Raw genomic sequence first — 27,638 nt, 5'->3', positions numbered from 1 at the left:
TGCATAAACCTAGGCCTTTTCTTATGGAATGTAGATCCCCATTACAGCACCCATACTAGAGGTATGGGTGGTGCTGTGGGTTAAACAACAGAGCCTAGGACTTGCCAATCAGTAGGTTGGTGGTTCAAATCCACGCGACAGGGTGAGCTCCCGTTGCTTGGTCCCTGCTCCTAGCAGTTCGAAAGCACGTCAACGTGCAAGTAGATAAACAGGTACTGCTCCGGCAGGAAGGTAAACGGCGTTTCCGTGCGCTGCTCTGGTTCGCCAGAAGTGGCTTACTCATGCTGGCCACATGGCCCGGAAGCTGTATGCCGGCTCCCTCGGCCAATAAAGCAAGATGAGCGCTGTAACCCCAGTGTCGGTCACGACCGGACCTAATGGTCAGGGGTCCCTTTACCTTTTACTATACTGAACCACAGGCACTGCATAACATGGAAAGAGGCAATTTCTCTTTGCCACTGATCTTGTTGATTTGTTTTTCCCAAATAACATAGGATGTGATGAAGTGGGGCAGGAACTCCTAGCCTAAGCCCTATAGTACAATGGCAGTGGTAGAATGGATAACACACAATCAGCTTACAAGTGGAGGAAGAATTTAACTCCTGAGTCACAAAAGTAGAAAATTGGGGCAAGGTTTCATTATGTGCAATGCAACTTCCCCTCCCCAAACCTGAGGGTTCCATCAACCCTCTGGGGGAGATTGACTACATCCAAGGAGCACAAGGTGGCATAACATGGTTATCTTTCTCCTCACTTAGTCCCCACAAGCCTGCGAGGTAGGTTATGTTGAGAGGCAGTTACCGGCTTGAGGTCATCCACTGAGTTCCATGGCCAAGTGGGGATTTGAATGCCGGTCTTCCATGTCCTATTCCAGGGCTCTAACCACTACCCCACACTCTGGCTCTGGATTAGATTAATAAAGCCCAGGAAAAAATAAACTCATGGAACTCCTTATATTTAGGAAATACATAATCATCACATTTTAATGACATTATGATCTGCATGCACACTTTTGCATTTCTTTTCAAAAATTATTTGATTAAAATGTATGGTATTCTATTTTTTGCAAGTAAAAATGTAAATGGTTTTTTAAACAAAATATTTGTTCAATTGTTTCATTATATTCATCACTTGAAAATGTTCTTTGTGTGCCTAACCAGAGCCTCCTACAGCTGTACTCTCTGATCTTCTTTGATCTCTCTTGCTGAATGTGCAGACTGTGTGGTTGGGTGAGCATTGATGTGCATGTGTGCCATTACCCAACATGCAATGCCTGAGCAGCAGTTGGACACACAGCTGAGGCTCCCATTTAAAAGACAGAAAGGATATTTTCCTTTCAACTGAAGGACAGCCGCAGCAGCCTAGAATATTTGCAAGGAAAATGTTGAAATGAATTACAGTTCAGCGTGTCAAAAACAAAGGAACCTTTAAAATACTCAGTTACACAAGCATGATTATCAGATTCTCGAGTTGATATTTCCTTTTGATTTGAGAGAAGTCACAAGATAGACACCCTAAAGCATAGAAAAACCACTTGACTACAGAATTCAGATTTATTCTACAATTTTGGATCAATGCCAGTGATACAAGTTGCATGAGTTTCCATTAAATACAAGTTCTATCTTCAGATTCCAATAACTGCATGGTAGCAAAACATCAATTCACAGTTAATGCCACTCATCTGTTTTGGACCATGCTTAAGTAGTACTGGAATCAACAAAAGTCAAACAGCAGGAGCACAAAAGAGCTATGTAAGGAAAGTAGGCATGATGTAGGCATGATAGTGCTATTGCCATCTTCTGGTAGGAGTCTCATGGTACTTCTCAAGTCAAAGAATTGAAAAAACCATTCACGGTGTTTAAATTCTCTATTTGGGGATATTTCTGCAATTACAGACTTTTTTGTCCCAAAGCCTGACATAACTATGGAAATTTTAAAATTCCAGGAAGAGAAGACAGAAAAAATATTTTGTTAAATGACCATCAATCTGGTTATCTGCCTGAATAAGTTTTGATGAAGCCCACCTTTATGGTCTGTATCAGCTAATTATTGCTCAGAAATATCAGTGCAAATGTATACCTTCACAGCAACAGGATTAAGTAGAATGTGTGCACATGAATCCTGCACTTGAGCCTGACCAAAGCATTTCTCAATGCAGAAAGCTGTTTCAGCCTGGCACCTGTAGTACGCTCTTTGTTGCACAGATGATACTTGAAGATATGTATGTGTCATTGGTACACTGCCGACAAGGTCATCAGAATTACGCTTGCTTGAGGGGCTCACCCAAAAGACACAGTGACGTATTACCAGAGCCATGTTTCAGTAAGTTGACATTACCACAGCAGCAACAGCTTTTATTATTCATGATTAATTCCAGCTTTTCACATTTTGCCGCGTCCGATCAAAGAAAAAGCCCCTTTTCGTTTAGAAGCAGAATCATTTTGCAACACATAACATGCAGCCCCTCTGAAAAGGCAAGTTTAAGGATAATGCCTTACATCTACTTCATAGTATTTCAGTATAGATACAGTGGTCTGCTTATCAAGTTTGGGTTGTTGCAGAATATCAATTCACCGGAGAACACTGTGTGAGCATGTAAAGAAGCACATACTCTTGCATGAGGAGAAATTCTTGTGGTTCTCAAACTGCTGGTTCATAGACCTGGCTCAAGGTGGGAGGCGATCCTTCATGCCAATACACTGTAAATCAGTAATACTAATAATTCTTTCTGGGCATGAACAGTTCTGAAAATAGGATAAAGTTTCTAACTTACCAATGAATTCCAACAGTTGCCACTAAAAAATAATGGTTTATGGGGTCATAAACCACTAGTTTCTAAAATATCTCAATAGATCTCATCACACACATAATCAAAGCCATAAAGCCATTTGCTTGGTCCTAGAATAGACTTCTAATGAGGAAGACATTAAGACAACAAAATATAAGGAGTCTGACTCCATGGACTATATAAAACAAGTTTACTTTTTGTTTTTATATGTCAAGTATTTAATACATGGCAGGTACATCTTAGGTAAGAGTGAAATGCTTCCTGTTTGGACCATAATATGGAACAGATTCCACATATAGCTAAAGATATCGTATTTTCACTCTTCAATGATTATCTAGTCGCCAGATACAGCGCTAACAGTCATCAGGAGAGAACTGAAAAAAGCACATGTAAGATTGTTTTTTTCCTCAATAGTATAAAAAGTTATTACTTCTGTAAGCTTCTTAAACTCACTTTAAAAATGATTTTGTTTCACCTCCAAACAAAAGTCAGACTTTAAAAAACTGCAGCAGCACACTCTAGCGGTAAAAAGAAAACATGTAAACGATGGCTGGTAAAAATCCTGCATAAAACTTTGCACTCTTTCTGCCAAAGGTACCTCCTTTAAACACCAAACTTCATCAGTGCATTGGCTGTTGATTTGTAGCAAAACATGGCAAAAAAACCCAAAAATTTTATTTTAGCATCTAAGCTGCTTAGGAATTTGAGGCAAAAAAGTCTCTCAATAATATTTAAAATGTTAAACCTGTTTCTAGAAATACAAACAGAATTCAATATAATGCCAGGATACAGTGAAGAAATAACTGTTTAGGTTCTACCCTGTACCATACACTTTTAAAAAACTAGACAAACAATCTTAGATTTATTAATACACCCTTTTTAAAGTTTTTATTTCTGAAAGCAGCTCTTTATGAAAATCAAAAGCAGTTCCTGAGTAACTGCAGTAAACAGTGTCTTTACATTTATATAGATATTTGCCACTTAGCTCTTCTGGTTTGGTTCCTTTTAACTTCCTAGTTTTCAAGTTTGACCTCTTGTTTCTTTCCAGAAAGTGTGCAAGTTCAGTTAGCATCGTTTTCAGGAGTCCGTATGATGCTGACTTTCCAGCATTGTCTGTAAGATATACCCCACTGGGTAGCTGCATTCCTACAGCTATTGCAAATGCTTCCCACTCAAAAAATCTGGCATCACTGGGTCTTCACGTTTTCTTCAACATACGCCGAGACTGCCATGTGTGGAATTTATTGTAGGCTGTTTGCAACATTTCTTCTATGTGATTTATCAGCTGAAAAAAACAAGGTTTGCAAAAATTAGTACAAAAATATTACTAAGCCAAGGGCTACAATCAATGTTAGTCCTATTAAGAGTGGACCCAATGAAGTTAATGAAAGTGACTTAAGTCTGGACTGTTAATTTTGATTGAGTCTACTCTGAGGAGAACTGAGTTGTATAGAACACCAAGTATTCATCTCCTCTGAGTGCAAAAAAAAAAAAAAAAAAGGAGAATCACACACAGATCAGTGAACAAGACGACTTCATTTCATGAGTCAGAACTTTTTTTTACTGGTCCTCTATTGCACAATAGTACATACTGGCAATATATAGCTAGCAACTTGAAGGGAAGTTTAAATAACTCACAAAAAAGCACCTTTAGCCTTATCTTACACAGGTTGTGGTAATGGATTCAGTAAGACCACCCATAGGAAAATAAGAGTTTGGGCACTTGAGTCATGATCATGATAAAGCTCTGAAGCAGGATAGTGACCACAAGGTCCCTTCAGTTAATGTGAAGTCCCTGCTGTTAAAAAGTTTATTGAGATGCTGTCCATTTTACGACAAGGGAGGAACAGGTGGGTATAGTGGTCATTTTCGAAGTTGATATTTAAGAAGAAAGGGGGCTGGGTTACAGGAAATACTTTCACGGTGTTCATTGGCCACTCTAGAAAAAACTGAAAGCCTCCTTATTTCTGAAGTTAACGGTACCTGTTTCATATAAGGCAAATCAATTTTGCCATTCTTTCTAGCAATCAGCAATTTATATGAACAATGCATTATGCTACCCTTATATTTCATATTCGTAGGTTGCTTTTCCCTCTTACATTTATGCTTAAATACTGTCTTCGAATTTTGTCTTGGAATGGACACAGTTTAGTGACTTGAAATCTTTCCAGATTACTCCTCATTTTCACAACCTGAAAGAGAAAATATCAGAGAACAAACATTTAAAGGAAGCTATTTTGCTTTCTCAAACTTATCCGTTCCACTGGTAGATTTCCACTGTTGGATTTCACCCTAATGCTTGTATCCAATTGTGCTCCGCTGCTGAAATAACTCTAATCCATTGGAGCATTCTGCAAGTGGGGAAATGGGGGGGGGGGTTCTTTTGCAGCTCCCTATGCTACATGCTACACTATTCCAAAAAAGGGCCCCCAACTCTGAAACAGATGGGGGGAGGTCATAAAATTCCTATCACAGTGGGTCAGACAGATGGAAGGGGAAAAATATCTGTGAAAATTACTTCCACCTCACACTTTCCATTTATAGAATCTTCCACTGGATAAAAAAACCGTGTGTTAGCAGAGACACATTTAAATAGAACCCTAAAACTTCTGATTGAATGGGAAAACAGACTACACACTTGTTTTAGCATGTGGAAGTTTCTTTAAAGTTGTTATACTTTAAACTTTCTATAGTATGGCTGATTAAAATACAGAACACATATGCAGTGCAAAACTTTCGTTCCTGCACTTATTAATTTTCAAAGTTTCTTTTAAAGTTCCTGAAGACAAAAATCATCTCTTTCGAAATTATTTGAAAAAAACACTGGATTAGGTAGCAAGGTCAGCTGGTACTACATTTGCTCCAATAGCGAACTGACATTCCACACACTGCTGTTCATCTGGGACAGAATTGTTGCATGCAGCAGGCCATTCATTATAGAAAGCTTTCATATCAACAGATCTCAGCATGCACATTTCATTACAGAACAGACTGCTGTATATCAATAATGACAGGGATAAGCCAAGCCCTTCTATAGATCCTTCCTACCTTCTCTTCTAGGAATGGTGTGTTAACCGGAAAGCAGGACCAAAAATGTCGTAACAGCTCTCCTAGTGCCACATACAAGTGTTTCAGCTCAGCCTGAACATCATTTGGCACCATCTCTGCAGTCAAAAACAATGAAGGCAAGTCACATTTATACCATCACCTCGGCTCACAAACTCTGATAGTTGGCAGTGGGAAGAAAATTGTGTTTTTGACATTAGCATCATTAGAGGATCCCACACAGTTAAGGACTAGGCCAGGGGTCAGCAAACGTTTTCAGCAGGTCCACTGTCCCTCACTGAAAACTATTCAACTGGCCTGAGTTGGGTGGAAAAAGAACTCTTGCTACAGCCAGGGTTGTACAACTAGTCAGATATTTTCAATCTCTTCACCTTAGCTAAAAGAAGTGTCCTATAATGCTTACATGAGCATTTCACACATTTGATAAGGCATGAGTGACGAAGACATAAAATACTTACGATTTATGGCTTGCTGTGTTCCACCCTGCATAAGTGCTCCTCCAGGTGACAGAGCTGCGATTGTACTACTTGCAGCACCACTTGAGATAACCTTGAAAAAGAGGCAAAATAAAGGTCAGACACCATAATAAAAGAACTCCTCAAAACCTATGGATATTGTTTGAGTCATATGGGCTTAACCATATAGTTATATGCCATATTAATTTTGTTCTAAAATACAATTATTATTTGGTGTTATATTAAGAATGACAATTCTTGTTATACCCCAAGTGGATATTTATTATATTTATATAACTCAGCCATAACCATTCTTTACAGTGCTTTACAGTACAGTACATAGTTAAGCCTAATAGCAGAAGCAGAAAAATCAAGCTGGCTGTCAGAATAAGGGAGAAAAAACACCAAACCAACAGCAAGAACAATCTGTTCACATCTAATGTCTGAAAGTGCAGTACAAGAAGAGGCACGTTTTCACTTCCTGCTGCTCAACTGCAAGGTGTGCAGACGGAGAGCTCAAAAAAATAGCAAAATGAACGAGCAAAGCACTATGCTGTTTCATAATTGAGCAGTTAATGTGCTAAGGCAGTTAGGTTATGCAATCATGTATCAAAATGGCCTGGTTCCTTTAAACTCAAGACTGTCTTCTTCATATATCCCAATACAGTATTGATTATTTGAGTGAATGAAACAATACTAAGTGTACTCCAAAGGCCTTCTGAACAGAGAGTGGAATTCAGCATAGTGGTAAGTGGGGTATGTGCATGGAGAACAAGGCCACTCATGCAATAGGACTTTGCCGCCAACCCTCCAGAGTCGATTTAGGAAGTGTATGGGGTGGGGGCAAAGTCCCATTTCACAAGCAAACCTTGTTCCATGCATGAAACAACCAAGTTGAATCCACCCATATATATTTTCTGTGGATGTCCCATGTTTAATCCTCTCCAACGGAGTCCTGAGTTTATCCTAGAAGTGATTTAATACCTTACATGTTACAACTCTGTAGACTTACAGTGGAGGGCTGTAGTGAACATGCAAGAACTGTTGGTGGTTGGGAAGCATTCACATGGAAGAACCACTTGCAAAAACTGATAGCTTAACAGGGTTCCATGCCAGACTGTAACTAAGTACAGTAATACCTCGGGTTGAATGTGCTTCAGGTTGAGCGCTTTCGCGTTGCGCTCCGTTGAGCTCGTTACTTTCGGGTTTCGCCGCTCGTGCATGCGCAGCCGCTCAAAATGACGTCACGTGCATGCACAGAAGCGGCAAAACGCGACCCGTGTATGCGCAGTCACGTCTTATGTTCTATTCAGGATGTGAACGGCGCTCCAGAATCCCAAGGTACCACTGTATATACAGCTGAAATAATCACACATTCTCTCCCCATTTACCTCTGCTTTCTATTCCCTCCTCTTCCTCAACTGTTCTCCTGCATTTGGTTTTTTTATATATATATTGTAATCTCACCACAGCAGCTACCTGACCAATTGTTTTCTGTAAAGCACCATGCACAATAATGGTGCAATATGAATAATAAAAAGGGGTTACACATGTAGCTTTCACTATTTGCAAGACTGCAGTAGACTTCATTATAGCTGCTGCAATTATGCAAATCATGACAACTATCAGTTAAAAAACATAACACATTGAAGCTGAATATTCTGTGCTTGTTAAAAATAGTTCTCAAACTATTTTACTATATCCAAAGAAACATAACATTTGCTCTCCCAAGATTAAGTATGCTGGGCAGCATCAATCAATATCCAATCTTCTAATCATATGGGCAATCAGAATCCAGTTTGGGTGTTTTGTTTTATTTAATAAAGCAACATACATATCCTACCTGAGTTAGTTTGGGTACATAAGTGTCCATTTCTTCTCTAATACTATACAAAGAATTAATAATATCTTGGCTAGTTGCATATTGCTGTGATTGAATTGGTGTTGGACCATGATAATACCTGTTGACCAAAGGAGAAATGATAATTAAAAATCTGGGAATAAGAATCCAATTTCTCAGTGTTCAATCCCACTCTGTAGGTACCTTTGTACCACCTTTTGTTCTGCTCGAAATGAATCCCCCCCCTTAAAATGCATATTGGTTTTTCCAGAAAATGAAATCTTCCACTGCAAGGGAACCCAAGTGATTGTGTCTGATTAAGCTGGATAACCAATGAAATCAATTTTTCAGAAAATACAAAACAAAGACAACCAGAAAAGTGGTGAAGTGAGGAACACATGGGCCAATAAAATATTGCAACCACTTCTAATCCACCTAATTATCTTAACAAGTGAAAAAGATTATAGCCTAAAACCAACAAAGACTTAGACTTTGTTTAAACCCCCGTGTTTCCCAAAACTTGGGTCTCAACTGTTTTTGGACTACAATTCCCATCATCCCTGACCACAGGTCCCGCTAGCGAGGGATGGTGGGAGTTGCAGATGAAAAACAGTTGGAGGCCAAAGCTTGGGAAACACTGCTTAAGCCCATTGAAATCAATGTGTGAAAAAATGCTTCTCTATGTTGGATTTAGGCCTAAGTGCTAGATTCGACGACGACAGTTAAGTGGAAAGAAAACAGCGGTAAGTATTTTGCAAATGCATGTACAAGAGCATATACAAGAGTTTCTGCAGAGCTGTGTGGTAACATTTTACAGCTACTATTTCACTTCTGCTTATATAAAGCTCTTGCAAAAGCAGAATGTAATATTTGGAATTATTTTCATGTTTCTCAGAGTGTTCTGGGGTATCTTCAGATTTGCCAGCCCATCCTTCCCCTTTTTCTGCTGCTGTCTGTTAAACTGTAAGCCCGAGGGCAAGGTTCTCATTTATTTCTTTTTATAAAAAACATAATTGAAGGTAATGTATATATAAGCATGCTTCTTTCTCGTTGAAAGCATGATGTACAGAAAAGAGGCGATCAGGGTCAATGATTTTTTGTATTGAACCAAAAGAACCAAACTACTTTATTTGGCCTGCAAATCATACCTATCTGATTTCTTTAGGTTTAGTGCAATAGTTCTAACGCTGTTGTTGTTTTCTAAATCTTCATATTCAATGGACTCTTGCAGCTTTACCTGTAAGACAAGGCATAGTCATGGTACTGTAGAACTAGACACAAGAAGCAGAACTTGGCATACTCCCATAAGGGAGAACATTGGTGTTCTTTTAGAATCACAAAGGCAGTCTTACCTTTTTTACTGGTGGCTGAAAGAAATCTGAATCTCTGGAATTTCCATCCATACTGCTGGCCTCATTGTAGTGGTCATTCTGTGTGTCTCTGAAAAGCAAGAATTAGGCATTATACTGTGTTCTTTCAAACTACTCAAGTTTAGTTAGATCTGTACAATGGTCAGGATTCAATCCCTCATCTCTATGCACAAGCAAAAAGCATTTATGCAAGTGCACTGTGTCAGGGGTAAGGAGAAGACAGTTTCCTTTGGGAAGCAGCCTCTAGCCCCATGTATACTTCCTTTGATATAAGACAGTTTTAGTGATGTGCCCATCCTGGAACTTTTGGTTCGATGGGCAATACATGCACCCAATAAGTAAGTTAATAAAAACTGCCTGAGAAAGTCCCAACGTCAGAGCCAATCTGAGCAGACCTACAAAGGGCATGGTCTGACTGTTCCATTTTGATTTCAATTATTAAACATCAGCACAAATAGAGCTGGGCTATTTGACAGTATAGACTTGGCTGATTTTCAGTCTAGTTGAAGATCTGTTCTTAGCTGAAACTTACTGTTTTCTAAGCCCAGCTGCAAGGACCATGGCACTGTGATGGTTAAACCGTTTTATAATGGCAGCATTGCTACTCTCTTTTATTGATTTTGTAGCGTTGGATGTGGAAGCCGCCAAGGAAACACCATAACCCTGCAAAGGAAGAGATGATAAAATGTTTGAACAAGACACCCTGCATTTTAAAATATGAAGATCTGAAATCAGATGCTGAACTATTGGCATTGCAGCATGGTCCAGTGCAGGCTGTGACACTGTAAGAGTTGGTATCCCAATCTTTAAATCTCTTACCCAGATCTGAACAAGAACATAATTAAGACAGCTTTTGCAAGAGAAGCACCATGCTACTAGTGCTCAAATCATTATTGCCCAATGGCAAATAGGCTTTCTGAAACTAGGTGACTGATTTCTTGGCAAGAGCCGATAAGGCAATGATCCCCACGGAGAGGGAAGGCAGGTCTGTCATACTTGCCAGATGGCAGCAGTACACTTGTCATGGCAACCTAAATTATGGAACCTGGCAATGTACTAGTAGTGTCCTTCAGGCAAGCAAGAGGCATTATCAGAATTCAATGACACACTCCAGCCACATAAGTACAGTGGTGCCCCGCAAGACGAATGCCTCGCAAGATGGAAAACTCGCTAGACGAAAGAGTTTTCCGTTTTGGAGGTGCTTCGCAAAACAAATTTCCTATGGGCTTGCTTCGCAAGACGACAATGTCTTGCGAGTTCCTGCTGGGTTTTTTTCCTCCCCCACCTTTTTCTAAGCCGCTAATCAGCTGATCCGATCAGCAGATAAGCCACTAAAAGCCGCTAATAGCGCTAATCCATCAATGGGCTTGCTTCGCAAGACGAAAAAACCGCTAGACTAAGAGAATCACAGAACAGATTCTTTTCGTCTTGCGAGGCACCACTGTACATGAATGGATGGTGTGAAGAAGGGCTGGTGAGGGACATGGGCTACGGTATAGCCCAAAGAGAGCTCTGAGAGCCAATATCCAATGCTTACTTGGCATACATATTATACAATTCATAGTTTTAAATCACTCATACTTACTTCATCCAACGTTTTATCTTCCAAGGCTGTTAAATCTAAGAAAGGATTTTTCACACCTTGAGACACCATTGTTTTTAATCCTAGGAGAAAGAGGGAAAATCCATATATACTTGGAGGATTATATGCCATATTAAGATATGTCTTTCAGCCTAACAGTGCATTCTAAGCTTAGCAAGTGGGGAAAGCCGCCTACAAAAAGAAACACGATTTAGCACTTAACAGATGTGTGTGATTTACCCACTCCCAAACAGCTGGGAAGGCTTGAGCTTTTAGCTTTGCATATAGGCCAGGCACCATGGCTTACAATCAGCATTTGTTAACGTGAGCCACCTTCATAAGTCACGGTCTGAAGCTAGCTCATTTAGCAATGAAACATTGTTATAAACCAGGTTCCCCAATTCATATGCAGTGTGAAACCATTATTTTAAAAAAAAAATACAAAAGCTAAACTCAGCAACAGTTCTCCTAACTGCATAGCTGGGAGAAGGGAGAAAATGCAAGCCAGATGCTTTGCTTGGATCACACCTTAGCATTACATGTGAACCAAACAAATACCGTATTTTTTGCCCTATAGGACTCACTTTTCCCCCTCCAAAAATGAAGGGGAAATGTGTGTGCGTCCTATGGGGCGAATGCAGGCTTTCGCTGAAGCCTGGAGAGTGAGAGGGGTCGGTGTGCACTGACCCCTCTCGCTCTCCAGGCTTCGCGCACCTCTCCGCAAGCCGCAGGAGCCCTGCGCTGGGCTCCCGCAGCTTGTGGAGAGTTGCCTGCATGCCGAAGGCTGGGCGTGCTGAGCTCAGCGCGCCCAGACTTTGCACAGCTCTCCGGAAGGCGCGGGAGCCCGGCACTGGGCTCCCGCGGCTTGTGGAGAGTTACCTGTTCTGGGGGCTGGGGTCGGGAGAAGGTCGGGCTTCCCCCGCCCCAGCCCTGCGCCTGGGGTGGAAATAATTTTCCCCCCTTTATTTCCCCCCCAAAAAACTAGGTGCGCCTTATGGGATGGTGCGTCCTATAGGGCGAAAAATACAGTATGTTTTTCCATGTTATACATATACAGTCGTACCTTGGACCCCAAAAGCCCTGGAACTCTGACATTTTGGCTCCTGAATGCTGCAAACCCGAAAGTGAATGTTCTTTTGGAACCTGAACGTCTGATGGGGCTTCTGCGGCTTCTGATTGGCTGCAGGAGCTTCCTGCAGCCAATCAGAAGCCACAATTACGACTGTAGTGACTTTATGGGATAGATACGTACATGCTACTTTTCAATAAGCACCCACTTTTCTTCAACATGTGGTGGTTCCTCACTGCTATCCCACTTGCGCAACAGATTGCAGCTTGCTCAATGAAACTTCCCTCTCCTCTCCCATGCACCCTCAAAATACACTTAAGGACTCAATTGTGAGAATTTAAAATACAGGATGTCATATCAGAACCAACTATTGATGCTCCAGGGAGCTGGATACAACCCTATGTGAGCAAATTACTGATGTGTTTTCAATTAGCTTTGCAAGTATTGTGGTAGAGTCATTTCCACTGATTTCCATTCCTTCCTTCATAGACAAAATCATCAAAGGGAAAAATAGAAGAAGAAAAGTGTCTTCCTTACTAACTTATGGATCACTTAGTAAGAACATGTTTTATATATGTATACTGTTATAAGCCTTAGTGTATGGATGAGAATACAGGCTTTCATAGTGTACTTTTGGGGATCTCAAAAGAAAACTTTGTTGGATTTGCTGGGTATGGGTTACCTTTGTTTCTAGAATATATGTGCAATAATTCTAAAAATAATACGAATAAAACATGAAAAAGGAAAGCAAAGAAGTGTCCACCTTTCGAACATGGTGGTGGAATCCTACCATCTTGGAATGTTAGTCAATAGGACTTATTGCTGAGTGAACTGCTTTAAAAGTTCAGTATCACAAGCTGAAAACTTGTTTGCTACTCCTGAGTATAGTATTTACCAGATGTGATTTCTATGTTACTTGGTATAATTACTGAAGCTGACAAACTTGGCTAGAAACTGCAGTGTATTGTCTACAGGTGAAGAAATAAGAACATACCCTTTTCATCCATTTTGGCACATTCTGCAAAAAGGTCTTTTGATCCTGCATTCAGCCTATCCCTGTGGAAATAGTGAGACTGGAAGAATCGTGTCCAGAATTCTTTCTCTGTCATATTGTGAGGAACATTTTCTGCGTATTTCAGTTTTACTGTAAGCATGACAAACATAAAGCACTTAGAAATGATACTTTATTTCAAATTAAATAATTTATAATGTATTTCTATTGCTCATTGTATCATATTTCAGGATGATTTACAGTGTATCACAACCGCAGAAATATAGTTCAACATGCAATGAAAAAGTAACATTGAATAGGAATGGAAGAAGATTCGTTCAATTGTTTCCAAACATTCTGTTAACAGGACACACAAACAGGATTTTATTTTTGTTCAGAACTTGCCTGATCCTTGACCAGGAGGGGGGGGGGGGGAAGAAACCACTCCCAACTCTTTGCATGCTCCCACCCCGTATCTGCCATTGATGTCAAGCTTGTAACCAACTGCAAGGTTCAAGACACCAACCGGTGGACTCAAGCCACCTTTTGGGAACTACTAAATCATGCTGTTTATATAAGTGCTTAAATATGTGTAATTTAAATTGACATTGGCTTTGTTTACAACATATACAAATAAATGGAATTTAACTGCTGATCTGTCATCAGGCAGTGTTCTCAGGAAAAACGAGTAGTCTATTAATCTTTCTAGCAATATGGATACACAAATGGTTGGTATATGCTGTTTTATATGAGCCATTTTCAAATGGGAGGTGAAGGGCCAGATCTCTCCTCTTCTACATGCCAAAGCAAGTGGCCTGCCTGAGGCCAGGTCCTCTTAGCTGTTTCAGATAACATTTAAGTAGAGTGGGAGTGAGCAACAAGAGAAGGAACTTTCATTCTGTTTTCATTCAATTCTCTGGTTCCTTTCAAGAAATTTCCAAATGGAAATTCTCCCCATGTACTCCTGTGCCACCAATTCCCTTCCCCTCTAAGTCTTTCCAAGTCACTTCAAATCTGGGAAATACAAGAGGAAGAAGTGATCACAATAAATAAAATACTTTTGCAACCCATCAACTGATCTCTTCTGCCCCTTAGAGGGGAAGTAAAGACAGTATAGCGTGGAGAGAAACAAAGACCATTCATGTAGATCAGATGTAACCATTAATTTAGGTTATGCATATAATTTATAAAGTTCACAGAATGGGGAATCCTAGGTTACCTTGGAGAAGCAAAGGTTCCATAAGGACAGATAATTACAGTTCAAATGTAAAATCAATTAATATCATTTAACATCCCACAGGACAAAGATGCAAGGCTGAAAACACCAACTTTTTATGGTTTAAAAGTTTAAAATGAAGGAGAAAATATATGGAAGTCGATATGTGAATTGAAGAGAAAAGTCAGAAAAAAACTGCATAGATACCAGGGATGCTACATATGTATATATAAGCTCAGTTTTGAATATATTATTTACCTGCAGGGTAAGTTCTAAATATTGATTCAATGATATCTGAAGTCAAATTGTATCTGAGACCATTGCATCCATCTGTCTGAGGTCGAACATCAGCCTACAAGAAGATAAATACTGACAATAATTTATTTGAACTTTTGCAAATCATTGTTAAATGGCACCAACGAACTATGTCAATACTATGTGTCAAAATGGCTTGTACACATCCTTATGTCCAATACTTAACCCAGTGTTTTTCAACCTTTTTTGGGCAAAGGCACACTTGTTTCATGAAAAAAAATCACGAGGCACACCACCATTAGAAAATGTTTAAAAAATTAACTCTGTGCCTATATTGACTATATATAAAGTAATTCTCTTGAATAGGAATCAAATAAACACAAAGAAAGTATTTTATAATTACTTTATTATGAAATAGTAAGTAAACAGAAATGTGAAAAATTATAAAATACTTTATTTTTAAATCTTTCGAATTTTTCAATTTTTCCCACGGCACACCAGGCAACATCTCGCGGCACACTAGTGTGCCGCGGAACAGTGGTTGAAAAACACTGACTTAACCTATACTGAGAAACAGCTAGTTAGTACCTACGTGTGTAAGCCTCAGTCCTGATTACAGATTCAAGCATAATGAGAGAGGGGTGTGTGAGCCCAAGGCTTATTTCTATACTCCCATGCAGATAACATACACACCTGGACTCAATTGTAGTGTTTAATACTTCCTAGATCAGCATATATGAAAAAAGAGGGCTCAAGGAATATGAATGGCTATACATCATGGTAGCTTGTTTGGAGGAAACAAACCACAGGCCTGGGTTCAGGCAACATGACAAGTGAGACTCTGGCTTGTTTCATTTATGGTTCAGCTGGAGTGCTCTGGAAACTGTTGAGCAGCTTGCACTATTGTTTGTTTTTAACTATGGTTTAACATAGGTGGACATGATCACTGAATTGTCAAAAGCCCAAGAGAACAGGACTTAGCCCAGTGCCTGAAAGTTTCCAAAAATGTGCTAAGCTAACATGCCTTTAGAAGTTCCAAAGCTTAGGTGGAACCAGGGAAAAGACCCTCTCCTTGATGACCCATTTGTCTAATCTATGAAGGCAGGTATACTGGAAAAGGGCCTTCAGAGAATATTTTAATTAATGGGCATGTTCATGCCAAAGAAAGCAGACCTTCAAGCGCTCCAGTTCCAGACTCTTCAAGGCTTTAAAGAACAAGCCCAGCATCTTGAATTGAGCCTGGAAAAAATGGCACTGTGACTTTAAAAAAACCAGCCCTTGTGACCTCAAAAGAACAGTCCAAGTTACTTGAAGAACGGCCTGCATCCATATCAGCCTGCTTGCACAATGCAGGCTGTTTTTACCTGCCCAACTGTGAGAGCAGTTAAGACTGGCAACCACTAGACAGCAGATTTGAGAATACCATATCAATCTGGATTCCAGCAGGCCTTGTTGCGACAGGTCTATTGGAAAGCTCTGAAAGCACACCTGTTTCCCTTGGTCTTCCCTTGAACTTCTTTTGTTGAGGTACTGATGGTTTTATTTCTATGTTATTCTTTTTAATTTTTTAAAATGGGCTCTTTTCTCGCTTACTTTATTTTATTGTGTTTTGTTGTATGCTTTCATCTTGTAAGTCACCCTGAGAGAACTTTTACCCTTAAAAGGCTAAAAATATTTTTAGATTAAGAAACCCTCAATAAACATACCAGAAAAGCTGCAGAAATGCCCACATCCTGCTTATTAGATGCAGTAGAACTGTCCACAGAATTCATGCTTAAACGGTTGGCCCAGAACTCCTCAGCACTGATCACCTGACTCACAACAAGGTCTTTATAAAGTTGAAACAAAACAGGATCTTCTTGCAGCATTCTGGCAAGAGAAGATTAAAAATTGTTCAAAGTGTTTAATTCCAAAGATAACTTACTGGATTCTAGAAACTAGTGTTTATATGCAAGCTACATACAAGCAAATGGCACCTATGCTGTTTTGATACTCAAATTTTGATTTACAAAAGTGGTAAGTTCATGAAACATGAAAATTACTACACATACAATTAAATTTTTTTAATTGAGGTATATCAATTCAAAACCAACTGTACTATATGAAATAATTATATAAAAAATTATCTAATAGAACAGGAAGTGAAGCCGTTTTTTGTCATCCTACTGTCTCATACAGTGTCCTGCACCCCTCTTCCAACTTCGTGACAGAGGACTGGAAGACCCAACAGGACAGACTGGGGAGGTGTGGATCACTGAAAACTGATTCCTTATCTGTTTTACTAAAGCTTCCTTTCATCATCAGATTACCACCCCATCATTTTTTTCAATTGTAATTGCACTTTTAGAAACATTAAACAACATGTTTTTTCCTTTTAGAGGTAAGCTCTACGTATGAAAAAATATCAAGAATGTTAACAGTTACTTTTACAAAGAAAGTATTTTTATGCTACACAGGAAACCTAAATGTGCAGAGCAATCCTCACATGTGCTCAGGAGCATGTGTGTGTTCAATGGGGCTACCTCTTTAGTAAGCTTGCTTAGGATTCTTAGGATTGAAGCCTTAGATTCTGGAGAACTGAAAGTTCTGAAGGGACACACACAATCTTTTTCAAAAGTATTGTTTTCCCCATCTTAACCAGCTACTTCTTATAGAATTACTGCAAAGTTCTGTGTATGTTTACGTAACAGCTGCTTTTTACCACTTGGGATTGTTGAGCTTCCATTTTTGGGGAGAACAAGTTAGAGCAGTTAAAGTGATTCAAGACTTCCATCTGCACCATGGGACTTCTTTCCCCTCTCCTTGTGAGCCCCTCTCAATCGGCTCGGGAGAGTTGGGGAGCCCCCAGTAGAGATTTAGGAGTGGGTAAGAGAGGAGGTCCTGCTGTGCAGACAGAAGATCTTGTTCTAATTGGGAACGTTTCAATGGAAGCAATTTCATGACATCTAATACTTTATTAAATCAATAAAACGTAGCCCAATGAAGGCTACTACAATTCATTTTATGCCAGTTTCAGCATACATACCCTTAATATAGAATTTACTATTTACTAATATGGAAACAGCTCCAACAACTATGAAGAAAAGCTCCACTTCTGACAAGTTAGAGGAGTATGCCTCACTCCACTCGCACAACACCTATGCACCTGGAAATCAAGCCAGGCTACTGTTACAATTAGGGACAGGAGCTCCCAATACCTTAGCCATAATGGATCTGGCACAATTACAAGACAGTTTAACAAATTACCAAAATTGGTTTACACTGTAAGTAAAAGACACAGGGACATCCTTTACCTGTTTTTTTCCTCAAGTTCTTTATTAGCTTTCCTCTTGAACTTGGGCAGTAACTGCTGAAGGAGATCCTTTACTGCATCTCTCTCTTTCACTGCTGTGCTCTCATTAGAGAAATGGAAGTTGGTTGTGTCCCCTGCATGTAGTACCAACTGAAGCTGAATCTTAGCTTTTCCTTCAGGACTGATTTTCTGGCCTAAAGAATATACATTACATAACACAAGTGCTCCCCAAATAAATATGTGCAACAACAATAAATTTTCAGCTTGTAAGACTTTTCTAATGTCACCTGGAACACTGATTAAAACAGAAGAGTGGCACATAAAATTCAATTCAATATCTATTTACAGCAACCATTCACATAAACAGCAATGAGGCCTGACTGACACTCAATGGACAGATGTCTCTCACTCTCCTAATCCCTTTAGAGGACAGCCTGGGGCTCATGCTCTAATCCAGAGGTTTTCAACCTTTTTGAGTCCACGGCTCCCATAACCAACTACAGTCTTTCTGTGGCACCCCTGTGGGGCTCAGGAGCCCAGTTATGTCACCCCTTTCGCAGAGCTGGCAGCCTCTCATCCTTTTTCAAACACCCTACCTTGTGGAGTGTTCCCTCAGCCTCCTCTCCCCTCTCCTTGGGAGTCCTCCGGTAAGTTGCCGTCCCTGGTCTCTAAGCTCTCCCCGCCCCGCTGCTCCAGAGAGGTGTCTCCCAGAGGCACCACTCGCCTCCAGAGCTTACAGCCAGGGCTGCTGCAACAAACAGCTGTGCAAGCCTTTGGGAGGCAGAGACACAAGAGGGCATCAGAGGAGGGAGGGAAAGAAAGAGGAACAGAGGCTAGTGTTGCCTGCAACACGGCTGACCATCATTCAAAGCACCCCAGGGTGCCATGACACACTGGTTGAAAACCGCTGCTCAAATCCTTCCTATGTACAAGCCACGAACTCTTCTTAATAAATCACAGCATCTCCCCATATTTATGTTATTCCACTTATCACTGGGAAGACCCACAGGTTTTCTCCCAATAAAGACAATTCATTTCTGAAAGCAAAAGAATCGCAAACAGTAAGGAGCAGTTATGCAAGACAGTAACACTAGCAGCAAAAGTTGGCAGGTTCCAAGAAAATAATATCTCCACATAAGGTAGCTGTGGAGAAACAGCTAGAATTCTGCAAGTCTTGTTTTTTCAAAACTAAAACAACAATGCAATATCCAATGAGCGTGATGATTCAAACTTGTTTAGGGAGGTTTGTTTATTTAGCCCCCATCCTGAACTCCTCAAACAGAACAGCTAAGCATTTAACATTTATATTCAACCAAACGTTACATGATGAAACAAGTGTTAGGCATTTCACTTACATTTTATATCTGCGTACATATGGCTGATTGTGAATCGGTCTTTGCCCTCAGGTGCCCAGGCTATTCTTTCAGCCATGAGGTAAAGAGCTCCGTCCTGCTTCTTTTGACGCACCTTCTTTACTATTAGTAACACTTCTTCAGATGATGTTGCCATAATGGCTACAGAGGACTGCATTTTAAAAACAAAAACTTATTTCAGCATTATTTGTTTTTCATAGGTTCACACTTGCTTTAACAATTTAGAAGCTTCCACCAGTGGTGTAGCTAGCAGCTCCTGCACCCGGGACAAGCCACCCATGGGGGTGGGGCAAGTCAGGGCAAGGTGCGCTGCACAGAGCCTCCAAGGAGTCCACCCATCTTCCCCTCAGCTGTAAGACGGCTGCCGTTTTGGGCAGCACAGAGCCTGCAGGCGCCTGAGCCACCACATCACTCCTAGGAGAGATGTGTAGCTCAGGCCTCACACTAAGTGCTGCCCCCATGGTGTGGTGCCCAGTGTCCCCTGCCCCGCCCCCCGCTATGCCTCTGGCTTGCACTGGAAATAGGAGATTCATTGCTGGTTGCTGTTAATGCACTTAACTGGCTTGCAGCCATTCATCAGGCATTTCTTTTTTTTTGGGGGGGGGGAAACACTAATAGCCCATTTTCAAGTGAGCAATGAATTGTTTATTGTTTCTACCAATGAATGCAATGACCCAGGAATTAAACAAAAATATTGATTATAGGCACCTACTGTATTTTTCCTTGTATAAGACTAGGTTTTTTTTACTTTAAAAATAAGGTTAAAAATCTGGGGGCGTCTTATACATGGATAGTGCATATGCCCATTTTCTAAATCTGGTGTCCTCAAAAGTAGGGGACATCTTATACATGGCGGCATCTTATACATAAAAAATACGGTAATCTTCTGACACCAGCATCTTCCACCTCCCTTTGTTTTGTTTCCCCTGCCAGAATGCAGAACAAGACAAGCCCTCGCCCTCTCCAGTATGAATTATATTTGAAAAATTCAAGGAACAGGCTATCACATAGATATAGGTTGTAAGGTGGTCAAAGAGTTTACATTTTATTGTTATTTGTGCATTTTGTTTTCTGAATCATGAAAAAAGTTAGATAACATTCTATTCTCCAGACTGAAAGTGGAGCAGACAAATTTAAGATTTTGGATGCAAAAAAACCACATTGCATTTGATGATGTCTGAATGGAATTCTACTCACACAATAGGACTTTCCTTCCCTTTCCCCCCTCTGCTGCCTACCAAATAGGGCTCCTCCAATCATCAAGAGAAGATTTTAAGTGTATGCATGCATTGCTGGTGGAAAGAACAGTAAGGAAAAGTCCTGTTGGGCATCAGGAATTCTCTTCCACTATAGCAAATAGGTCTGCTATAGTAGCATGTAGGTCTTCCTGTTACTGAATCACATTAAAAGCTGCACTTTCAATTGCTATAGTAGGCTAACATCGTAAGAGCTATGTTGATTAAAAACTACCTAAAAACATGAAATATTAATGTTGATGGTGAAATTCAACATTATGCTATTACAATTATTTCATTTCCGCTTGCCAGATGGAGCAATCTTCCCTCTGCTCCCCTGCACACTGTTCTGGGGGCTCTCTCAACCCCCTAGAGCCAATCTGAGTGGGTGCATGGAGAGAAGAGAGAAGTCCCTTTGCACTTGGAAGGCTCCTGTGGGCTTCTGTTAGTGCAACTGTTTACTGAATCTGGCCCAAAATGTATGGAAATACAGCTATGACCAATAGTCCAAAGACATAATTCTGTCTGATCTGAAAATGAGGGGAATCAAGTAAAGTCCAATGCCAATTGATCTCCCTAAGCCTTTATATTGTCCAACAGATATGAAACTTGACAAAAAGTGCCGGGAGAGTGCCATCTAATAACCTTTTAAAATACACTCTTCCTTGCTGAATTATCATTTAAAAATTTGACTGTTTCAGTTGGTGGTTCCATTTGCTGAATAAGCCCTTTATCCCAAACCACTTTGCAATGTATTCTGCAAAAGATACTGTATAATATATGAAAGTGCAATGCTATTTCCCTTCCTCCTCCCTGAAAACCCATAAATTCTCTCTGGCGGGTCCAGGGTCCTTGCATAGACTTCCTTGAGGAGACCTGCAGGGAGGATGCAACTATTTGAAAACTGATTCTAATTCAATTTCACTGGGTCCTGCATATTCCAGATACTAGTCTTCAAAAAAAGAGATAGGGACTAGTAATTCTGCCACCCCTCAAATAAAAGCATCAAGCTTTAACTGATTAGCTGGCAAGTGCTGCAGATTAAAATCTGCCCTGAACACAAGTCTGAGTGTGGCAACCACATGTCAAGTTCCCCTCTCCAATGTCCTGGTGTAATCACACCTTGCATTTCCCCATGCCTCCTTCACTGTTGATTGCTTCTGGTGGGATGTGGGCAGGGAAATAAACAATGTGAAGCTATGGAAACACAGCTATGTTTTACTACACACTATAGAGAAGTGGCAACACGTAACTAAGAAGTGGCAAATTTGACAGGGTTGTTGGTTTTAAAGATATTTCAGAAATCTTAAAAGGGAGGCTCACAGGTGTAGGCAGTTCCTGAAATAACCAACAATTAAATTTTCTTTGTTACCTTTACTTATTTTAAAATGTTCTTAATTGTTTTAACAGTTTTTTACTGATAATTTTAATATTTCTTGTAGGCCACTTAGAGGTTTTACTACAATCAAGTGGTATATAAATTTTGTTTTAAAAAACCCCAAAAAACTAGGTCCCAGCAAGTCATTTGGTTAAAGGCTAGAAACAGCACTTTAAACTGAACCCAGAAGCAAATAGGCAGCCCCTTCAGTTAACATAAGTTCATAGTAAAGGTACCCCTGCCCGTACGGGTCAGTCGTGTCCGACTCTATCTCACTTAAGAGGCCGGTGGCCAGCGCTGTCCGGAGACACTTCCGGGTCACGGGGCCAGCGTGACGAAGCTGCTCTGGCAAGCGAGCACCAGCGCAGCACACGGAAACGCCGTTTACCTTCCCGCTATAAAGCGGTACCTATTTATCTACTTGCACTTAGGGGTGCTTTCGAACTGCTAGGTGGGCAGGAGCTGGGACTGAAAGACGGGAGCTCACCCCGCTGCGGGGATTCGAACTGCCGACCATGCAATCGGCAAGCCCTAGGCGCTGAGGTTTTACTCACAGCGCCACCCGCGTCCCTTAAGATCATAGTAATATGCTCCAATCTCTGGGCTCCACTTAATGAGTATTGAATATATTCATAATGCAATTTTCAGCCAAACACTTCACAAGCAAAAGCTGTTAGAACTATGATAGAACACCAGAGAAGACTAATTCTTCCCAAATTAAATGAACACTAATAGCACAACAAGCTAACTAGCCTAGCTTATATTTCAATAAAAGGTTTCTGAAGGTTGGTTTGGCCAAGTTCAATATCTTACATGGATATCCTTTCTGTGCCCAACTAGTATGGCTTTTTATACTGCCCTAGGAAAAAGGTCAGGCAGTTTAAGGTTTACTGACTGAACAGGAAATACTTCCAACTTTTGAACTGCTCTATTAATCCATACAACATTAGCATATTAGTTAATATACTCATATTATGACTGCTTAGAACAGCTGGCAATAGCTAATGAAGTAGTTCTGTTAGTGCAAGGATTTCTGTTTCTGCAGTGGAACTCCCCCCTGCCCCGATTATTCAAGGTCTAAAGTGGGCTTGAATTCTTCTGTTTGCTTTGGATGCAACACCAGAATATGAATTTCTGAAGCAGGGAAGGTGTGGTAATCTATGTGTGAAAAGAGGATGCAGAACACATGAACCAATCTTATTTTCAATCTTCTAAGCTATGGTTTTGAAAGAAAAAACATTATACTTCAACTAACCAAAAGTAAGAAACTGAATGCATCTCATTTATATTGCCACACAATGAGCATGGCTCTCCTGCTGTGTGTATAGACTCCAAAGAACAATCACAGACCCAACGAAATATACGCAGTGTCATTGTTTTGCATGTGGTAAAATTATTTTAAGATGATGTAAACTGGATAGAGATGTAAACAGAAGTCCTAGTAAGGGAAAAAAACCAACCCTCACCTTGGACCAAGTTATTATTGCCCAGCCTTCTTCTGCTAATGTTAGAATGGCACAAGCTTTTTGCCTATCTGGTTGTAAAAGAGTGCTTAGCTCAAGTTGTCACTCAGTATTAACAAACTACCAGTTATCAAACACTCAGAAATTTTTTATAGATGGGTAAATGCAATTAATTTTATTTTGTAAAGAATTCACAGAGCTGGGGGAAAGCCGATTGCAGCTGTGTGTATTCTTTCAACAGGAAGAGAATAAAGGACTATCAAACTCATTCTTAACTTTCATTAGAGATTTGTTCCCACTGTCTCCAATGTGTGCCCAGAGAAGCAAGCATGTACAGTACTGACTTTTGCATAAAACACTATCTAATTGACTAACGTGGTAAAATACACCCAGCTTCCAAATCGAAGTTTTCTCCTCCAGTCCACTAAGTTTTCTTTCACATTATTGAAGGAACTCACAACTGAAGGAATAATCACATCAGTGTTATCTTACCAATTCCCTACACAGCCTACCTACTAAAGCTTGGTAAATCAAAGTACTGCCCCATGACAAATAGGATATACGTACTAATTTAGAAGAGAGCTGTGTGCCTCTCTCAAATTGTGTTAAAACTTCAAATGCTTTGTTTCAGGCACTCAGCTGTAATGCACTAAAGAACCCTGTAATAGAAACACCAAGCACTTTACTTTCTTTACTCTGCATTTTAAAAGTGTGCCTACGCATGATTTCTAGTGCCATAGATAACTTAGCAATATAATATTATAGGAAACAGTAATGTGGGTTTTTAAAGGTTATTTGTATTGTACTACCAACAAAGCAGAACTCATGCACATGCATCTTCCAACATCTAAACAATACTTCTATTCATTCAGAAGACTCTGCCTTCCACATTTCTAAGCCCTAGTTTCTGGAAGAAAAGCTTCAGCATTCCAAAATTGCACTAGCCCTCTCCCACACCACTCCTTCCAAGTTATTAGCCAATCATTCCGTTGCACTTATAGCACAGTTTTAGAATAAAAGATTAAAAAGCACGGAAAGCAAACATACAGACTCAAAACAAAACTTTGCTGCTCTGTAAAGATATACCACAGTACTTCCTAAAGTAGAGGTAAAAACACTCAGAGAAAAACAAATATTAATTGGAAGGACTGACAGGTACGAAAGCGGGGGGGGGGCATGCTTCCTCGCCATGCGCAACTATATCCACATCCTATGGCCTTGCAATAAGCAGGCTTTCATGAAGAGAGGAAACCCAGACCAGTATTAAAGATTCATTACCCGCTTCCGAAGAAGCAAAAACTAGTGAGACGGGCCTCCGAACCCGGAACCGTTGAATCCGTCAGGCCCCCTACCGTGAGGGGTAACTACCGAGGCCCTGAACTTTCACTCCTCGCTCCTCCTGATCTTGGCGGCATACAATGAAGCCCTCAAGTCCTCACTCTCAAAGGCAGACAGCACGGAGCGCCAACGACGCCTCGCTCCCGGCTTGAAGGGCTCGCAACGCCGCCGCCTCCTCCTGGGCCATGGGGCGGCCAAGGAGCTCGGCAGAGAAGGCACACGTGACAGGAAACAGTTAGCTCACGCACGGCAGAAGCCAGACCGCATCACGTGACAAAAGGAGACAACTACTCCCGCCGCCATGCCACTTACCCACGTCACGTGACAGTGCCCGTCAGCCACCTGGCCGCTTCTCTGGTCACGTGAAGGCCTGCCCGCCCCGCCGCGGCCATGACACTGTCCTGAAGGAAGGGTGGGGGGGAAGGGGGAGGATGACGACGAAACAATAACAAGGCAGTTACTCTCGTCTCATTCCTTACGAGTCCGCCACCGGGTCTTGCAGATGTGAGGAACCCGTTCCTTGCCCCGCCCGTCCTCCATTCCGTACGTCCCGCGGGTGCGTTCTAGGTCGCCGGCGCCGCCGCGCTGAGGGGGGAGGGGGCTCTTGCCTCAGCAACGGTCCGAAGGGGGGGAGGAAGGGGAGGGCCGAGCGAGCGTGGCCGTCACGTGACGCGGAGGGAGCGAGACGGCGTGACGCAATCGCCAGCCGCATTTGGATGACGCCTGCTAAGGGGCGGGCGGGGGGGAAGGGGCGGTGAAGTCACGCGCGCTGCGTTGTGTTTGGAGGCGGGGCAGGCCGGGCAGGAGAGCCAAGCAGCTGACAGGCGGGTGGGGCTGGCGGGGAATGCCGACCTGTAGCCGGGAGCGGAGGCGAACCGCTCTCCCGAAGCCAACTTCCAGGCTGCGGCATTATTGTCCCTCAGGTGGGCGCTTGTTATCCCGCCCCCTCCTTTCCCCAGGGGCGAGTTGGAAGGGGAGAGGGCTCGCAGGTGCCCCGCGTGCTTCTCTGCTGCCAGGTGTGCCGAGGCGGCTGAGGGGTTTCGGTTTGGGGCCTTCCGCTGAAGCTCAGTCTCGCTTCCTTATTTCTTCCCTCTGACGTTATTTGCCTTGCGATCTTTTGGCCCTGGGCGCCATCCCGAAATCTTGTCCCTAGAAAATGGCTTTACATGGTGTTCTTAGGCTCTCATAAGGTTGGACCAAAGTGTGTGTTGGGTTAGGAGTCCGCTTCCTTATCCATACGTGACTGATCTCTTTTTTGGAGGTGGGGAGGCAATCCTTTCAGAAGTGCTTTGGGTCAATAGGGCACATCATAGGAGATGAATTTTCCCTGGCCCGGAGTTGGACCGTCCATGCTTCAAATCCCAGTTACTTTTTCGGACCGCAGGTCTGATACAAAAGTAATTACTTGTATGCAGTGCTTTTTCCCTAGAAAAATAGGTGCCGGTGCTCACCATGAAGTTGTTACAGTAAGTGCCACACTTTTTAACAACAACAAAAGAGGTTCCATTGAGTACCTCCTGAAAAAAGCATTGCTTGTATGGAATTGGCAACAACCACCCGCATTTCTGTTGTGCTATGATTTGCATTTGGTTCATATATGGTGACAATGGAAGGTTCCTTTTTCTATCGCTTAATGATTTTATGTGGGTTGGAGAAGAGCTTGGAAGAAAAAAGTGTGTTCTTTGTTATGATCAAGTCTTTCCTATTTAAAGAACAACCCCCCCCCCACATTAAGCGGCTCTCCTTTCAAGTATGTGAGCATGTTTTGGATCTCATCTTTGGACTGGGTTTGTGGGTTGATGCTGATATCTGTTGGTTATGCCATTTCTATGTGAATGTTTGAAGTGAGTTCCCCTGAATTCAGTTCCCCTGATTCAGTTCAATCTGGGATTGAAGCTACAGAAAGTTGAAGGGTTCAATATGCTTACCAGTTTTGGATCAGTCAGCTAATTAGTAGTTGTGTAACTGAAATCCATCTATCTATGGTTCTGTGTATTTGCCCTATCATACAAGTATTAGCAATGTTATAATAATAATAATAATAATAATAATAATAATAATAATAATAATTTATTTATACCCCGCCCATCTGGCTGGGCCTCCCCAGCCACTCTGGGCGGCTTCCAAAAGAATATTAAAATACTGTGATACATCAAACATTAAAAGCTTCCCCAAACAGGGCTGCCTTCAGATGTCTTCTAAAAGTCTGGTAGTTGTTCTCTTTGACATCTGGTGGGAGGGCATTCCACAGGGAGGGCGCCACTACCGAGAAGGTCCTCTGCCTGGTTCCCTGTAACATGGCTTCTCGCAGTGAGGGAACCGCCAGAAGGCCCTCGGTGCTGGACCTCAGTGTCCGGGTAGAACGATGGGGGTGGAGATGCTCCTTCAGGTATACTGGACCGAGGCAGTTTAGGGCTTTAAAGGTCAGCACCAACTTTGAATTGTGCTCGGAAACGTACTGGGAGCCAATGTAGGTCTTTCAAGACCGGTGTTATATGGTCTCGGCGGCCACTCCCAGTCACCAGTCTGGCTGCTGTGTTCTGGATTAGTTGTAGTTTCCGGGTCACCTTCAGATGCGTAGAGCACATTGCAGTAGTCCAAGCGGGAGATAACCAGAGCATGTACCACTCTGGCAAGGCAGTCCGCAGGCAGATAGGGTCTCAGCCTGCGTACCAGATGGAGCTGGTACACAGCTGCCCTGGACACGGATTTAACCTGTGCCTCCATGGACAGCTGTGAGTCCAAAATGACTCCCAGGCTGCGTACCTGGTCCTTCAGGACCAGGGAATCCTCCACACCTGCCCGCCTCCTGTCCCCCAGAAACAGTACTTCTGTCTTGTCGGGATTCAATCTCAATCTGTTAGCCGCCATCCATCCTCCAACCGCCTCCAGACACACACAGGACCGTCACTGCCTTCACTGGTTCT

At 41.7% G+C, this 27,638-nt stretch overlaps 2 protein-coding genes across 8 annotated transcripts in view; one reads left to right on the top strand and one right to left on the bottom strand.

Annotated features, from left to right (window-relative positions):
• Positions 1–1,539: 1,539 nt before the first annotated feature.
• GTF2H1 (general transcription factor IIH subunit 1) lies at positions 1,540–25,329 on the bottom strand (the record flags this gene model as incomplete). 5 transcript variants are annotated; one of them, XM_083482885.1, is made up of 15 exons in its annotated part: positions 1,540–4,073; positions 4,888–4,980; positions 5,837–5,952; positions 6,313–6,403; positions 8,153–8,270; positions 9,298–9,386; positions 9,502–9,589; positions 10,052–10,182; positions 11,105–11,184; positions 13,165–13,314; positions 14,636–14,729; positions 16,339–16,501; positions 17,926–18,118; positions 19,280–19,448; positions 25,191–25,329. In XM_083482885.1, the coding sequence occupies 14 exons, from the start codon at positions 19,431–19,433 to the stop codon at positions 3,987–3,989; spliced, it is 1,647 nt and encodes a 548-aa protein (XP_083339011.1). In that variant the 3' UTR covers positions 1,540–3,986. The 5 variants fall into 5 exon arrangements, with proteins under 5 accessions (XP_083339011.1, XP_083339010.1, XP_083339009.1 ...); XM_083482884.1 differs by having other exon boundaries at positions 25,024–25,328; XM_083482883.1 differs by lacking the exon at positions 25,191–25,329 and adding an exon at positions 24,652–24,976.
• Positions 25,072–27,638, top strand: part of HPS5 (HPS5 biogenesis of lysosomal organelles complex 2 subunit 2) — a 32,066-nt gene continuing 29,499 nt past the window's right edge. Inside the window, exon 1 of one of the 3 annotated variants that reach the window (XM_083500405.1) lies at positions 25,072–25,254. The gene's annotated coding sequence lies outside the window, so the exon portion shown is untranslated. Of the gene's footprint in view, positions 25,268–25,359; positions 25,635–27,638 lie in introns of those variants that run through there. The other 2 variants (XM_083500406.1, XM_083500404.1) reach the window with 2 other exon arrangements.

This window comes from Podarcis liolepis (assembly GCF_965112155.1).
Source record: "Podarcis liolepis genome assembly, chromosome: 1".
Taxonomy (NCBI): domain Eukaryota; kingdom Metazoa; phylum Chordata; class Lepidosauria; order Squamata; family Lacertidae; genus Podarcis; species Podarcis liolepis.
The sequence above is the reverse complement of the archived record's forward strand: the minus strand, read 5'-3'. Positions and strand labels throughout refer to the sequence as shown.